At 34.6% G+C, this 17,695-nt stretch overlaps 1 protein-coding gene across 6 annotated transcripts in view; it reads left to right on the plus strand.

The window, feature by feature from the left end:
* MYB (MYB proto-oncogene, transcription factor) overlaps positions 1-17,401 on the plus strand; it is a 37,794-nt gene extending 20,393 nt beyond the window's left edge. For all 6 annotated transcript variants that reach the window (XM_072643407.1, XM_072643409.1, XM_072643408.1 and 3 more), the window contains 3 exons: positions 245-343; positions 1,547-1,648; positions 15,769-17,401. In XM_072643407.1, the coding sequence (XP_072499508.1) occupies positions 245-343; positions 1,547-1,648; positions 15,769-15,885 (318 nt within the window). In that variant the 3' untranslated portion in view covers positions 15,886-17,401. The remainder of the gene's footprint in view (positions 1-244; positions 344-1,546; positions 1,649-15,768) is intronic.
* Positions 17,402-17,695: the final 294 nt, after the last annotated feature.

Genomic DNA, 17,695 nt, shown 5'->3' on the forward strand with positions numbered 1-17,695 from the left:
AACATTAGTGTTTTCTATATGCTAAACATCAAAAGGCAAATGTTAATAAGCCTAACCTTTCAAAGGCCAAGATATTTGGGATGGTAAAGAGAATGTTTCTGAATAGAAGAGTTAGAGCTTCTGGACATAAATACCTGAACTCATGCTGATTGAAAATTTGATCAGAAATCAGTTGTTTCCTTGTGTTTAAACAAGTAAAAGCCTTTAGAAAATGTTTCTTTTTCTTTTTTTTTTTTACTCCTAGGCAGAATCTCCAACTACTAAAGCAGAAAACTTCTTCTGGGAAGGGGACAGTTTAAACACTCAGCTATTCACACAGGCATCTCCTATGGAAGATGTACCAGTATGTATATACAATTAAATCTTAACTTTTCGAATTTTCCACTGGTGAGCTTAAGACTAGTGACAGCAGTCTAACTGTTCCTACCAACATGCACTTCATTTCCAAACTTGTCCTTTTTTGTGTACCCTCTGTCAGGCAGTTGTTTTGGGATAGTTCTTGGCTTTCATTCCTATTATTAATGGACTACATCTGTGGTTGACATGTTTATATAACAGAAACTAATCCTGTTCAAATTCAGAATTTTTCATTTTCTGTTGTTTTGTTATGTTTCAATAGTCACTGTGGGTCTTTTTTTGGTTCTTCAGTTTCCAGAAAATAAGAATAGTAAGAAATACGGATTAGGATTAATAATTTTTACCTAAGGTTTTCCTGTTTTCTTTTCATTGACATTTCTTTTCTTTGATCTTATGGTGTGCCTTGCAATGAATAGGTACACAATTAAAATATTTGTTGATTGATTTGGTTGCTGCAATTATTTAAATTTTGTATTCATCTCCCTCCTAGCATCAACAAAAGTATAATTTGTGGAGAGGGTTCTCTTCCCTCTCCAAAGTGCATAAAATTACACACGGAGAGAAATCAGATCCTCTTATCATTTAGTACTTGATATGGTATATCCAGGGATGTGTGAATAACAACTGGTTGTTAACAACTGGTTGGGGGAAGGGATTGTATGTACAACACACTTTTAAGTTTAATCTACATTTTAAAACATTTTCTTTATCACTTTCCTAAATTTAAACACTCAACAAAACAAGAAGTCAAACCCTGATTTGTAGCATTTGCTAATTTTGGAGGTGTAAATGTTCACGCTGAAATTTTCACAATCAGCCCTCATGAGCCAGAACAAGCTGGCTCCAGCACACCACTGGTAAGAATTACATGGCAAGAAACAAAGGTGCCATTTACCATGACTTAGAAACTATTAAAGAAATTCTATTGGAACTGTAGTACTGAGATATTTCCTATACTTGTAAATCATAACGTGAGAGGATTTAGAACTGAAATAGACAGTATAGAAATGTCAGCTAGTTCAGATCTCCATTTAGCTCATTAGGAAGAGAATTTGCTGTAGACGTATACTTTTTCCAGAGGAGTTCATAGTGGGACACTCTCTAAAAATGCTATAATCTTGTTTTATATTCGGATTTCATTGCATATTATCTAATCTTGAAAACATCCAATTTTTCTTGTTCTTTTTAGAATCTTCTTACAAGTTCTGTTTTAATGATGCCAGTGTCAGAAGATGACGTCCTCAAAACGTTTACAGTACCTAGAAATAGATCCTTGGCTAGCCCTTTACAGGTAATTTCTATTCTAGCATTAGTATCTTTTTATATTTTTACTGAAAAAAAACTTGCTGGCCAGTATTTTTTGCCTTATTTTAGACATAGTCAAAAAACATCCTGGTTTGGAAAAAAACAAAAGAATACAAAACACCTCATTGATATTTGTATAATATAAGGCTGAGTAACCATGGAGAACTCATAGCCACCCAAGTGAGTCCCAGTAGGAGAAGGAATTGGCATAGCTCCAGTGGTGGCCTGAGAATAAGATCATGTTTTATATGTTGTTATCAATGTCTGCTTCCTAAATTTTTTGACATTATAGAAACGAATTGGTCTGTATAGATTCCTCTTTGACAGTTCTTTTGAAGCTTGCTCTTTTTCATAGAGAGTTCAGACACTGTAAAGTTCAGATTCCAAACAGAGTTTGAAATTAACCAAATGGAAAATAATTCTAACATCTCTGACTCCCAAGGGAAAAAAAAAGAGTCAATTCTCAGTGATGATTTGTATGGCAGCCACTGTTGGCAAATTTTATGCTAGATAGGCTTTCCCCTTTAAGCCTGCATACCTTGATCCTGTTCTCTCCTCCAGTGACCAAACAGTATGTGCAATGGAAATGCCAATTACTCTAATAGTCTAAGAAAGAAATGATTAGGAAAGCTAATTTGCAAAAAAAAAAAAAAAACCAAAAAAACAAAACAACAGATAATCTCAGTTGGTTTTTTTTTTTTTAATTATACAAATAAATGACTCTGACCTTACCTGCACAGTACCATAACTTCTGTTACCCTAGGACCTGTTTTTAATAATTGTACTTTTAAAGACTCAGTGGGCTTGGAAATAAAGGAAGAGCAGAGACTATGAAAAACAAGGAAGGTTTAGGGGAGTCAATCTAGGTATATTGCAATTATTTTCCAATTGAATAATTTCAAACTCTATTTGAAATCTGGACATTATAGAATCTAACATCTTGTTTGGTGGTAGAATGTGAAAAAGAAAAAAACTCTCCTAAACTCTCAACCAGAAGTGGCAGGCTATTTTCTGGCCCTCTTCATAATCTTTCCCCATCTGCCAATTCCAAAATATCTTACCTTCATTGCCTGTTTTTCATTATAGACAGTACTGCTTGAAATTATGCCAATTAGAAATTCACATAGATTATTAGAAATAATACTCCTTTAAAAATGTGAACAGGGAGAATTGTCCTTCATATATTAGTATAAATTGGTTGTGTCAGTTTGCTTTTCTCCTGACACCTAACAAATTTAGCAGCACTAAGAGAATGGGAGTTTTGATCAAAGGCAGAGCTAGCAAACTTTAGAGCATGGAATATGTTTAGGAACCGGAATAGGACAGCTCTGAATATATTGTTAACATATAAGACTTAGAACAGAATGAAAGTACTAGGCTCCCATTAGCTTGCAGAAAGTGTCATTAAGAACTTGAAGGATGCCAATGATAAACTTTTTCTATTTCATAATTATGCCAAAGATTGTCCATTCATCCAGAAAAGGAAGAGGAAAAATTTCCCTTTTTTCTACTTTTCCTTCTACATTGCATGGCTCTCTGTTCCCAGGATGTAGAATATAGGCTAATACAATTGTAGTCTATCTACATTATAGGTTAAATAGGCTTTAATTGGCTAGCTTGGGAACCTGACCAACATTTATATCATTGTTTCTATGGGAAATAGGATTTGCAAGGTCAATGAATTTTTTATTTATTTGCAAGTGGAGGACTCCGGAATATATCCAAATTCAAGTGCAAATAGCTATTAGGTTACCCATTTTGGGGGGAAGGTGTTGTTGCCATTGCTTCCTTCAATTATCACAGAAAATTGAGCTATTATTTTTTAAAATGTATTTTTATTTATTTCATTATGTACTTTTCCAATTACATTTTTTAAAAACTTTAATGGTCATTTTTAAAAATTTTGAGTTTTAAATTCTCTACCTTCCTTCTGCCCCTTCCCTACCCTTTGAAAAGGCAAGCAAATGATATTGATTATACATTTGAAGTCACGTAAAGCATATTTCAATATTAGCCATGTTGCAAAAGAAAATACATTTTAAAAACTAAGAAAAATAAAGTGAAAAACATATGCTTTGATCTGTATTCAGACTCCATCAGTTGTCTCTCTGGAGATGCACAGCATTTTTCATTATGGGTCTTAGATTATTGTCTTGATCAGAGTAACCAAGTCTTTCCCAGCTGACCATCATTACAATATTGCTATTACTGTGTACAATGTTCTCCTGGGTCCTCTCACTTCACTTTGCATCAGTTCATATAAAACTTCCCAGGTTTTTCTGAAACCATCATGCTCATCATTACTTATGTGAGCTATTAGTTTTAAAAATTATTATATAAAATTTGACCATATTTTCAACATTTATAGAAAAGCAGCAACACATCCATAGATTACATTTAGTTTTATGTTAAAAATGATCATAGGTTTTTCATAATATAGAAATCTTTTCAATGTATTCTTAAATTTTAACTAATAGAAATTCCAATTATTTTAAATCATTATTTTATTTGATCAAATCCATTGATTATTCACATCCAAAACATCATACCTAGGATTTGATTTAGTAAACTAAGGTCAGTTAGGTCATGTATACAAAGTTCAATGCAAAAAAAGTTTCATGATATACCAGTTTATTTAATCAATGTAGACCATCCTACTAGGTAATTCAAAACCTGCCTAATCAAAAACAAAAGTCAATACATTTTAAGGCTTGAGTTGTCTCATTTTATCTGGCCTGAATTATATAATCTAATACCTATGCTGATTAAACTGGATAGCTGTCAAAACTTTACTTCAATTTTTGCATATTGCCTTAGTCCAGAAATGTGATTTGTTAAATCAGTCCCAAATTCTTGTGTGTTAAACATTTGAAATTGCTTCTGGTAAATTCTGTGATAACATTTAATTTTAGAAGTCTCCCAAGCCTATGTAAACCTACTTATAATAACTTAATACAACATTTTGCTTTTGACATAAATCTGTTGCAAAAAAATCCTAATTGGCAGTTAGAATCTATTCATTTCCTAAACTTTACGGTCTATCTCCTGTCATACTCACTTATTATAACAGCATTTTGTTATCAGGAGAACAGAATTCATCTATTTAACTTCAGATTGTGTCTTGCATATAACCATACAACTTGTAAGAAATTTGTATTTAAAATAAGAGATGTCAATATGGTCTCAAAGAGTTATTACATAGAACAGAGCATTCCACTGTGCATATACTAGGTGCTTAATAAGTGCTTGGTGACTGAGTGACTGACAAAGAATTTTCATTGGGACTGGCTAAATATTATTCCCAAAGATATTTTGAGATTCCTTAAGAAGAAATGTTATAATTTCTTAAAACCAACAAATACTCTTTGAATTAAATTTAATTAAGATATGAATCACTATTATGATATTATACTTAATTTTCAAACCTATAGCATACTGCCAAAAATTACACTAAATACCTAAAAAAACTCCACTGTTGTACATATTTTTGTCAAGTTTTATGCATATAAGTTGCATAAAGTGTAAATAATACATATAAAGCAAATACTTTCACAATTAAATGGTTGAGGTTGTCATAAATTGAAAATACATCTGTCTTGACTAGTTATATGATTACATAGTGTCTGTTCCAGTTTTGTCTGGTTTAGCCACATATAAACCTTTTAGGCAAAGTTGCCATTTTAAAAACAAGGCAAAATTTAAGGACTGAAAGAGTAGGCCAAAAGATTGCTTTGTAATGTGTGTATGTGTATGTGTGTGTGTGTGTGTGTCTGTCTGTCTGTCTGTACGTATATATGTATGTATTTATTTTAGATGCATGTATGTGTGGTAACTTTGGCATATACATGTACGCACACATGTTCATAGAATTCATTGATTTTTCTTCTTAAAATTGGATCTGTAAGAAATAATGGATTTTGATGAAACTCCCCAACAATCTTAAGTCATAAATAATTCTGCTTAAAAGAATAGCTTTTTTCAAATGATTAACGCATAAAATAAGGTTGGGCTTTAAAAAATTGTTTGCTATAATCTCAACCCATTAAAGTTAACCTGGGTACTTTTATAATAAAAATATTATGAGAAATTTCTTAGATCTGAGTTTTTATCTTCAGGCATATGAGATGTATGCATCATGCTACAAATTATGCATTCAGCTTTGGGGTCCCCCCTGTATTTGAAATGGAAAAAGGAGTACACTATCACAAAATCATGTCAGAATGTCTTGAGTGTGGAGGTAGAAAGAGGGTATGGTGGGGACAGAGCCACTGTAGAAAAACTGATAAAACTCTATATGATGTAGTGGGAAAAGCAGTGGATTTGGAGTCAGAGAAATGTGGGTTTGAATCTCAGGTCTTCCATTTAATTGTGTAAACTTGGGCAAGTCACTTAACTTTCCTGGGTCTCAGTTTCCTTATCTAGACAACTGAGGTGTTGAACTAGATTATTGCTTGCTGTAGTGGGTAGAAAGTTACATTTAGAAGCAGAAAGACCTGGGTTCAAATTCTACCTTAGATAATTACCATCTGTGTAGCCATTGGCAAGTCACTTAACATCTCTCAGACTTGGTTTCCTAATCTGAAAAATGGGAATTCTAATCAAACCCACATCTCTGGATTGTTGTGAGGGTCAAATGGGAGAACAAACGTAAAGCACTGTGTAAACTTTAAGACACTAGACAAACATTAACTTCCACTCTTCTTACATTTTAAAATCCCATGACCCTAAATTATTCCATGACTTTGCTTCACTTAAGAAAAAGATATACTAAGGCAGGACGTTCCTGTAATCTGATGCCTTTGTTTCTGTACTTTCCTTCCTCCATGCAAGGTTCCTGTGAGAGGGCATCTGGGATTCTCAGGGTAACTCAGCTCTTTTCCAGTGAGGAGGACATTGAACTAATGCCATCCTGAGTAAAAGAGGAAAATAGAACTGAATTTTTTCAGTGTTTTCCTTTCATAGAGAAAAATATTTCTGTTAACCCAAATATATCATTTAAAACTTAGAAATAACTTGTGTTCCTGAACTATAATTATTAATTATATAATTAAATTAAAACTCTGGAATTGAACCATATTTAAGTTACAAACCTTCTGAACTCTATTTTTCTCTTATTTTATACTTTTCTTTTATTTCCTATTTAAAACCTTAGTTTGAAAGATGTATTCATATACATTTAACTCACTCACTTTCCTCTTTTTTTTGTAACCACAGAATGACAGCCTTAAATTTGAATTTCCTGACTTGTTGGTTTGTCACAATCTTAACTTTTTTTTAACAACAAGTTTAATTTAAGCAAATTTCCCAGCTATTTTTATATAAATATTTCACCCAAGAGTTTTGGAGTACTGCTGATGGCTGCACCAACCCTGCTTTACACTTTCCTAATTTTTTAATATATTCTGAGTCATTCATCTATGTATTTATATTACTTATGTTTCTGATAGTTTACACATTTTTAAATGATTTAATGACCATTTAAATATTTCACAACATTATAGCCAAAACTAGCTTAGCACCGTTGGTAGCATACCATAGAATTGTTCATAGGTAAATAGGGCTGAGAAACTGGTTGCTTCATTTTACAGTAAAGGAAACTGTGGCCTGGATAAAATGTCTTGCCTAAGTTCACAAGAGTATTAAGTAGCAAAACAGGGAATATGTACGTTCAGCATTCTTTCCCCTATCTTGGAGCTTCACCAATGACTCAGTAGCTTTTATAGTATCATGAGATTTAGATCTGGAAGAGACCTCAGATATTATCTAGTCTGGCCCCCTCAATTTACAAATGAGAAAACTTCTCAGTGAGGAAATGACTTTTTCAGAGTTTTCATCATGCATTCGTTTCCTCTCCCCACCACCCCACCCTGCTTAAGTGTTATGATGTTCCTTTCCTGTAGCACATATAATTATCCCCAAAGAAGAGCCCAAAGATGCTAAAATATGATTGATTTAGTCAACTTAGTGGATAAAATCAATTAAGCCCATTTGACATCATGTTGGTTGATTGATTTTTCCATCTTCCCACTATTGTGTTGCATAAAGATAGTCTACCTGAGATGTTCTGACATCATTCAGGTGCTTTTAATTTCCCTTTTCTCTGCATCCAGGAGGTTCTCAGTATTGGTCACCTATTCCCCCTTCACCTGAGAAAAATTTACTTTGGCATCATTAATATTTCAGTGACCTATACCAATATATCTTCTATAGTAAGCAAGCACACTGTACCTTTTGAGTTTAATTAAGAATGACTAATTAAGGAAGGAAAGGGGTTAGAACTCAGTCAGGACACCCTGCTCCAGGCAATCTTAACAAGACATGATGACTTGGTTATTATTTAATGATACCTGGGGCAATAAACATTCTGAGACTGATTATTCCCCAGACCTGGCAAGGCAGAATTGATTTAGAGCAACTTGGACCTTGTATTCATTTTTGTTTATTAAGCTGTAACCAACAAAGTGACTGGTGAAAGAACTTGCTGTCTTTCTGAATAATGATGACACAAGAGATCGGAGAGGTGTGGTAGTCTAGGTGATGATCACATTTTTAGAATTAAAAGAATAGAAGCCGCTGCTTTCAGAAGACATTTAAGGCACTCCATCCAGGAAGGATTTAGCTTAACCAGTGATTATTAAAATTGGATTGAATCAAAAGGAAATGAATTTATCGACCCATCTGCACCTCTTTGTACCACTGCTTCCCCCTGGGGACAAAAAAACCTTCCACAAACCAACAACCAAAAATTGTAATGCTTTTTTTTTTTTTTATGAATAACACAGTAATTGGCTACTCTAGGTCTGGCAATGGAGGGAGTGAGTTTCAATGGACTATGTGGGGCAGTTAAGGCGAATGTATTATATATACATGGGAATAATTAGAGAACTATTTAACTCATCAAGAAGATATTTTCCTCAATGATTAGGATTTCTTTAGCATCACCTATTCACTAATAACCTATATATCTTTTGGAAATAACTCTGATATCCCAAATCTTAATTTTCAAAGATATCATTTTTAGGTAAGTCAAGTAGAACAAATAGTTAATTTCCTTCTTTCCTCTAAAATAACTGCTACTTTTTTCTTTTGGATTAACATTACTGCTTAAGAGTAGTTTGGGTTTCCAGAAAATGGTAAAATTGATTAGCTTTCATATGTACATATGCGTGAGTGATAACATAGTAGAATAGATGGAGAGCTGGCCGTGAAGCCAGGAAGATCCAGGAGCAAATCCCACTTCTGACACTGACTCTCTGGTAAACTCTCTTAGCCACTCAGGGTTCTCTGGGTAACTCTCGAAGGCTAAAAATCACAGAGAAAGTGTCAACCTGCATTGGTAGAGTGAGTTTCCTTGCTTAAGAAGTTCCCTATCCCAATGAAATCTTAGGTCTTGCTCCTACCTGGCCTAGGCATATTCATGTCTACATATGTATCACTTTATAATCATCATAATCCAGTAGGACTTCAAGATATGGAGGATGTAATTACTTAGGTTATTGCTAATCCAAATTCTCAGCTGTCATTGTATAGGACAGCTGTGTAGATATAACAACAATAAAGCAACAACAGTATAAGTACAAGGCAATAAAAACAATTCATATTCTGGATGAGAATGTGAAGAAAAAACTAGTTCTGGCAGAAAACCACCTTTAGACATAGTCTTCTCTTGTCTTACTGTTCTGGCTTCTACATGGGGTCCAAGTATTTATTTAATGTACTTTTCCAGGATATCCCAGTTAAAGCTTTGACAGATTGTTTACATTTCTTTCCTGCCCAGGGGCAGCTAAAGACACATTACAGGATAAGTGAGACGATTTGGCTGCCAGGAGAAGGATATGCTAGTCAGATTATTAATGTAAAAATGAACTAAGAAGAGTGACAACCTGGAAACTGTACTATGGTCAGTAATTAGAGTGGTATTCGTATTCAGACTTCTCATGAATAACTGTAGTGTAAATGAATTGACAATTTATCAACAAAAAAGGAATAATGAAAGTGCATAAACATGTATGGGATGATATTGAAAAATATCCTTTACACAGAAAGACTCCCTGCCTACAATCATCCTTAGTCTGTCAGAACTCCCACTGACTTCTTGAAATGCAATATTGGGCGCCTAGGGCTTCAGGTTAAAAATGAGATCTGAAAGAGGAAAACAAGACGGCGTCTGCCACAGTGCCATTTCAGTTGTTAGAATATGGATTTCTTCTTCTGTAGCTAGATACTTAAGCTTCTGCTCTTTCTTTAGTGCCTCTTATTATCTGGAAAGGCAGTATACTTATGTGTCTGTTGCTCTGCTAATCTTCATCACCCAGTGTTACCATATTGTCAAAAGAAACTACAATGGTATTCTACCACTGCACTCCCTTCTGTCCCCCCTATAAGAATAGCTATTCCTCACATCCTCTGTACCTTTGTTCCTTCACAACATGGCTTCTATGAGTGTGTGTCCTAGTGTTATGCCAATATAGGGAGACTTAGCAAGTTATCCTAAGGCTGAAGCAGACCTTTTTTTTAGATTGATCTCATGAACTCTGAGTTTCAGAGCTTATAGGACATTGCCTTTTGTTGGAAGCTCTGATATTTTAGATAATTAGGGTTATGTTCAGCCTGGAATAAATTGATTATTGAATAGTAAAAGACTCTATACAAATACATATATGATGTATATATACACATATGCTTGTATTCATATTTGGTTCCTCAATCATATTCTTTCAGGGGAAACATATTGTCGTGGAGGAATCATTAAATATTTTTGAATGATCGTTATTTAGGCATGAGTGGCACTGAGATATGCAGGGTAGAAGTAGTATTTTAATATTAAAAATAATTTCATATAAACATTAATGATGCTAATGATTCTGAGATCTGCATTGTTATTAGAATTGTGCTTAGTTAGGTTCAGAGAACCAGCTTTATGAGTACAACATGGGAGAGGTTTGGTTGCATGGAAGTTTCTCTGAAATAGATCTGTGGGTTTTAGTGGAGAGTAAATTCCATATGATTTAGCAGGATGATATTGCATCCAAATAAACTAATTGGCTCTTAGACACATGAAGAGAGCCATACCTTTCAGGAACAAGAAGATGACAGTCACTATTCTGCCCTGGTCATGTTTCATTTGATGTATTGTGTTCAGTTCTGGGTACCATAGGTGAGAAAAAAAATATTGCTCAACTGGAGACCATCCAGAGGAAGGCAATCTGGATGGTGAACAGCTTTGATCCAATGCTAAATGAGGATCCCTTGAAGAAATGGTTGTTGTTTAGTCAGGAGAAGATTCACAGGACACGCAATAGCTTTTTTAATATGTTTAAAGGTTTTTCATGTGGAAGAGGGATTTGACTTTGGGGGCAGAACCTATGAGCCCTGGGAGGCTCATACTATTACTCAATAAACTACAGTGAATTCTGCCTCATTGGAGGTCTTCTTTCTGTGATTGGATGCCTGCTTGTTTGGTATATTATGGTAAGGAATTCCTTTTGTGAAGTAGTTGGAGGAGATAGCTTTTGAGAGCCCTTCTAACTCTGAAATTTTGATACTGTGATCCTCCTGAAGAGATCTTATAAACTCTGAAACTCTAGGCAGTGTTGTTTTCTACATGATTATCACTTTCTCTTCATCAAGGAAGTGAAGGCCAGAATGAGTTAGTCCAAAGATAATTGTTTTCAGAACAGTTAGACTGTGAGCTCCTTGCAGGCATGGGACATTTGGGGGTTTTTATTTATTTTATTTTTGTTTTGTTTTTTGCTTTTCTTTGAATCTTCAACCTTAGCATAGTACTTGATAGATAATAATCACTTAATAAATTCTTGTTGATTTGACTTAAGAAATTTTCCTTGAAGTATTATCTATCAATCCATCAATATTTATCAAGTGTTACCTTGTACATCAGTGATGTCAAACTCAAAAAAGGAACTAGGACCACTAATCTAGCCATAAGGATCCCTGCGGGGAGCGTATTGACTTAGTTTTCAAGTGTAATGTTATTTTTGTTTTATTCTATTTTATTTCTTTTGTCAGATATTTCCTATTTGAATTTTAATTTGGTTCAGGTAGCTCTCAGGAGTGTTGTGGATCTCATGGGGCCTGTGAATGTTTGATACTTTTTTTTGATATGAGCTTATGTGGAACTCAACTGCTTTCAAACTACCTTGTATTTAATTACTTTATATTATTCTCTTTATATTTATTCTCTGTATATTTATATATGTCCTAGTGGACTCCAACATTAGCATGAAAATCCCCTGTACAAAAAAAAAATGTTTTTTTTTTTTTCCAGACACTTTTCTAGGGGCTGGGGAAACCAGTACAATGAATGAAATAATTTCTATTCAGAAGGAGTTTATAGTCTAAGAGAAGAGGAAAACCCAGCTTTATGGAATAGCTTCCTTAGATATACTGCTATTCAAGGAACTAAATGGCACATTAGGTAGCACTAAGCACAGTGCCTGTCACATATAGGTCACAATGTTTGATTGACTGATTGGTTGAATAATAGATCTCTGGGTCTACAGTCAGGAAAACCTGAGTTCAAGTCCAGCTTCTGAGACTTACTAGCCATGCGACCCTTGGCAAGTCACTTAACCTCTATTTGCCTGTTTCTTTATTTGTAAAATAAGAAAATAACAGTACCTATCTTAGATGGTTGTTGTGAGGACCAAATGAGATAATATCTATAAAGCACTTAACACATTACTTGGCACATAGTAGCCACTATCTAAATGTTATTCCTTTCCCCTGCTCAACTCAGTAAAAAAACTAACAGAAAATTGTTTATTCATATAGTACAATGTAGATCCCATTACCTCTCAAGGTCTTAGTTTTCTTATCTAGAAAAGGAGGAAGTTGAATAATATTTTCTTTTTCCCAATTACATGTAAAGACAATTTTTAACCTTTTTTAAAATTTGAGTTCCAAATTTTTTCCCTCCTGCCCTCCTCACCCCCCCACCTCCTTAAGACAGTAAGCAATTTGATATAGGCTATATGTGTGTAAAACATATTTCCATATTAGTCATGTTGTGAACAAAGAAACAGACCAAACCAAAAAAGTGAAAAATAGTATGTTTCGATCTACATTCAGACTCTAGCAGTTCTTTCTCTATATGTGGACAGCATTTTTCATCATGAGCCCTTTAGAATTGTTTTGGATCATCGTATTGCTGAGAGTAGCTAAGTCATTCACAGTTGATTATCATACAATATTGCTATTACTGTTCACACAGTTCTTCTGGTTCTGCTCACTGGAAGTTCTTTAAAAAAAAAAATTCAAAAGATTCCAAAGTATTGTAACATCCAGCTGGTATGGCGCTCTCTCTCTCTCTCTCTCTCTCTCTGTCTCCCCCTCTGTGTGTGTATGTGCGCATGTACATGCCGTCTTTCAACTAAGCAGGTGGGAGAGGGGGGTATGATTCTTGTGCTGAGCCACTGCAAAGGAAATTATAACTATCCTGGTAATTTTTTTAGGAGAACAACAAATGACTTCGCACTGCATTCAGCACAGAACTCTGTCATCTTTAGCCTTTTCAAGATATATGGTGATCCAGAAAATATCAAGATGATCTGCCTTGCTGTAGCATTGCAAATTATTTATTTGACTCTGTGCTTCCAGAATAAAGCATACCTATTTTAAACCATGTTATTTACACTTGAGATGAGACCATGGATCAGATCAGGATGAAAATTAAATGAGGAGCCCAATTAAATTTTTTTTGTATTCATTGAGCCTTGTAAAAAGTCAGAAGCTCAAAGCTGCCTAACCTTGGTCATCTTCCAGCCCAAATTTCAGCAGCTAATTAGGAAATATCATTGCCAGACCGATCTTTCTCAAATTTTGTTACCATTATGTTATGGTTCCCCATTTCTAATTGTATTTAGTCTAAGTCTTATTCCTGGTCCCACTTTTTTACCTGTCCCATCCCATCTATGATATTCTATCTGCCAGTACTACACAACATTAACTTTTTGCTGTAGTCTGAACTAAACCTGTTGCCATGCTCATTCCCACATCTATGCATATACTTATACTTCTCTTTTCTGGTCTAGAAACCTGTTCTCTGTGGCTGCCCAATTCAAACTCTTCCTCCTCCTGAAGGCTTTTCCCAAATATTCCTATCCCTAGTGATCCCTCCTTTCTTTAAAATTCCTGCCCTCTTTGTGTTATGTATTAAGGTGTTGTTTAGTACTCATTGTTTTATGTGATGGAGCAGAGCACTGGACCTGGAGTCAGAAGACCTGAGTTCAAATGTAGCCACAGACACTTATACATGACCCAGGGGAAGTCACAATTTCTGGCTGTTTCAGTTTACTCATTGGTAAAATAAGGCTAATGGCACCTACTTCCCAGGATTGTTGGGAGGATAAAATGAGATAATCAATGAAACATTTGGCAAACTTAAGGCATTACATAAATGGTAGCTATTATTATTCCTGTTTCTATTATCAGATTTTGAAGTCATAGGATCACAGTTCTATACTTAATTGGGACTTCAGAGACTACCCAATCTGAACCCGTCATTTTCAGATGAGGAAACTAGGACCCAAGGAAGTTAAGTGATTTACCCAAGGGCACATATGCAGAAAGCATTAGAGATAGAATTTGAACTAACTCTTTCAATTCCAAAGTTGGTTCATCATTCCACTGTACAACATTGCCTCTTCAGGGTCAAGGATGTTTTGGGGTTTTCTTTTTTAATCTCCTATAATGCCTAGCACAGTGCTAGCATACATCTATAGGTGCTCAATAAACCTTAGTTGATAGAGTTAGGTTTCTCTTACATTGGTTTTAATTGGCTTGCTAAAATTAGCATTTTCAAGTGACTGATAATAATCTCTAAATACTTGTGTGATCTTGGGCAAATTTACTTCCCCTTCTGTGGGCCTCAGTTTTTTTCATCTGTAAAACAGAGATTGTACCTAGATCATTTCCAAGGTGCTTTTTTTCCTCACTCTAAATTCTACTATCCTTCTTACTATGGAGAGTGAGAATTGAGTGTTGTGAAGTCTTCTGTTCTCAACTAAGATTTATATTCATTGAGGCTAAGCAACACTGTGGATGCGAAACAAGTTGTGACTTCTGCTACATGATAAATAGTAACAGCTGTGCAATTAGATAACAAACTATGGTAGTAAAAATGAAGTCTAAATTAACTGAAAGAACAGATATAATGTATTTAGATTACTAAGTTCCAGCATGACTGCAAATTTTACACTTCACACAGCTCAAGGCAATGATAAATTTGCCTAGTGAGTAAATTACATGTGCACACTTAATATCACCTGTCTGGACTATCACTTGATTTCTGCCTCCCATTGAATTATATGATTTAGAACAACAAAAAAAACATCAAAAATCTTGAGTAATAAAGACTTGATTTATTTCAGATAAATTATGGTGTGGTTCTCTACCCCCTTCAGAAAGAAATCTTCTGTTATACACACACACATGCATATATATGTATATACCTATATATACACACACATATATATGTGCATATAAGTACATATCTATGTTTGTGTGTACGCATGCTTGTATATACACATACTCTATATACATATCTACATATGTATACGTGTGTGTATATACACATATTTTAAATGTATATGAACATATCTGGGCAGCTAGGTGCCACAGTGGATAGAGATTCAGACTTAGAGTCGGGAAGACTTATCTTCCTGAGTTCAAATTTGGCCTCAGACACTTACTAACTGTGTGACCTTGAGTAAGTCACTTAACCCTGTTTGTCTCAGTTTCCTTATATGTCAAATGAGCTGGAGAAGGAAATGGCAAACCACTCCATTATCTTTGCCGAGAAAACCCTAATAGGTCACAAAGAGTTGGAAGTGACTGAAAAATGACCAAACAACATTATGCAAATGTATACACATGTGTGTATAATATACATCACAATCTTTATATTTCTCTGGGATTTAAAATGGTTAAGAATGCTGAGTTGTACTTTTTGTTATAGAGATGTAACCAAAATGACAATGTATCTAAATAATGCATACTAAATCATCAGTAATGCATTTTCCCTTTAAAATACTTGATTGATGACCTTGAAGAGAGGAAAGGTAAAACTTTGTGATCTTTTTCCTGCAGCATCTTAGTAATGCCTGGGAATCTGTGTCCTGTGGGAAGACAGAAGATCAAATGATGACCTCTGATCAGGGACGGAAGTATATAAATGCGTTCTCCGCCAGGACTCTGGTCATGTGAGACTCTTTCAGACAAGCATTATGGTTTTCAGAACACTTCGGAATGACTTGAGATTTACCATTCCTCTACATGAAACTCTTCATGAATGGGAGAAGGACCTATTTTTGTTGTGGTACAACAGTTGGGAGCAGCACCAAGTGCATCTTTGGTCACTGAGCATATTCTTGTTGGATTTCACCCAACTAAAATAATTTTTATATAAATAACAGTTTTACCTAAATTATTAGGTAATAAATTATAATCAGTTATTAAATATCTTAATGCAGAATTTTTTTAAAAAAATTAAATGATTTTACCCTCCTGTATTTTTGAAGATCCAGCAGAACAGTATTGTTTTCCTGTGATGACTTGCTTTGGAATTTTGTATAAAGAAGAGGTACTCAAATATTTCTTTTTCTAAATCACTAAACATAATGCATTGATAGGAGGCAAGTCAATAAAAGCATTACTATTAATGTTAGTTTAATACCAAGGGAAAACTAGTCAAAACTGTAAGTGCTCATGGTGACAAAGTTTGAAGTACTCTGATTTTGTTACTGTACTAAATCTTATTTTGTGTGTTTTGTTTTTGGTTAGCTTGCTTTAAAAATTATTACTGTATGAAACATAGTTTTATGAGAACAAATTATATTTTTATTCAGTAATTTAATTTTGTAAATGCCAAATGAATAATGTGTTTTGCTGCTACGGATTTTTAGCATATAGACATGCTGCTAGTGTAAAGGAGGCAGTAGAGCTTAATACAAAAAGAAAACAAACTTTGTTTTTAGCTAATTGGCCTTGCCTTAGCATTTCTGACTTTTTATTTTTATTTTTTTATATATACTTACTTACTTTCCTTTTGTAATGCATTGGGAGTTTTTTTTTTTTTTCTGGGAGATTCTGTGTTTGTTTGGTTTTTTGTTGGTTTAAAAAGCATGTGTTGCACCTTCTTTTATTTTTGGGAGATCTCTGTGTTGTTCATGTTGTCTGTTCTGTTTCAGTCAGTAAGTCAATCAACAAGAATTGATATCATGCACCTGCTATGTGCCAGGCACTGTGCTAATCACCAGGGATACAAAGAAAGGCAAAAAAAAAAAGAAAAGAAAACCAAACTACAAACCCCCAGGTCCTGTCCTCAAGAAGCTCACATTCTAATGGGGAAGACAATGTGCAAATGACATGTACAAACAAGACAGAGACAGGATTAAATTGGAGATAATCATCTGAGGGAAGGCACTAGAATTAAGGGGGGTGGGGAAGGGCTTCTCTTTCTGTGTTCAGCCTGACTGTTCTTTAATTTGAATTTTACATATGTGATTGGTGACCCCATTGTTTCACAGTGTATGGTTCTGAATACTGCCATACTTAGCCTTCACAGATCTGCAGCTCTAGAGGTAGAACACTGGTATTGATAGCTAAGCCTGACTTTGCTGCCTTAATAACATTGGTGCAGGCTGATCTGCACTTAACTTTTGATATGACAATGTACTTAACTGCCTTGTAGAAAAATAAAGTTGTGTCCCTATTTTACTTACCTTTGATTTTTCTCTCAATTTCTTCCTTAGATAATATATGGTATAGAAGAATGGAACTGCTCTTTGGTATTTCCTTTTTAATAGGCAAGGAACTCAAAATACTTTCTAAACAGCTGATAATCTGTATAACACTTGAGTAAGTTATGTGGACCTCAAGTCTCATCCTCATTTTAGAGAATGAGGCACCAAGGCATAAAGAAGTTAAGTAATAGTTCAAAAAATAAGAATGGGAAAAATCATGGACTATTAGAACTGGAAAGGACATTGGGAATCATTTGGCCCAACCCTCTCAT

This window comes from Notamacropus eugenii, chromosome 2 (genome assembly GCF_028372415.1).
Source record: "Notamacropus eugenii isolate mMacEug1 chromosome 2, mMacEug1.pri_v2, whole genome shotgun sequence".
Taxonomy (NCBI): Eukaryota; Metazoa; Chordata; class Mammalia; order Diprotodontia; family Macropodidae; genus Notamacropus; species Notamacropus eugenii.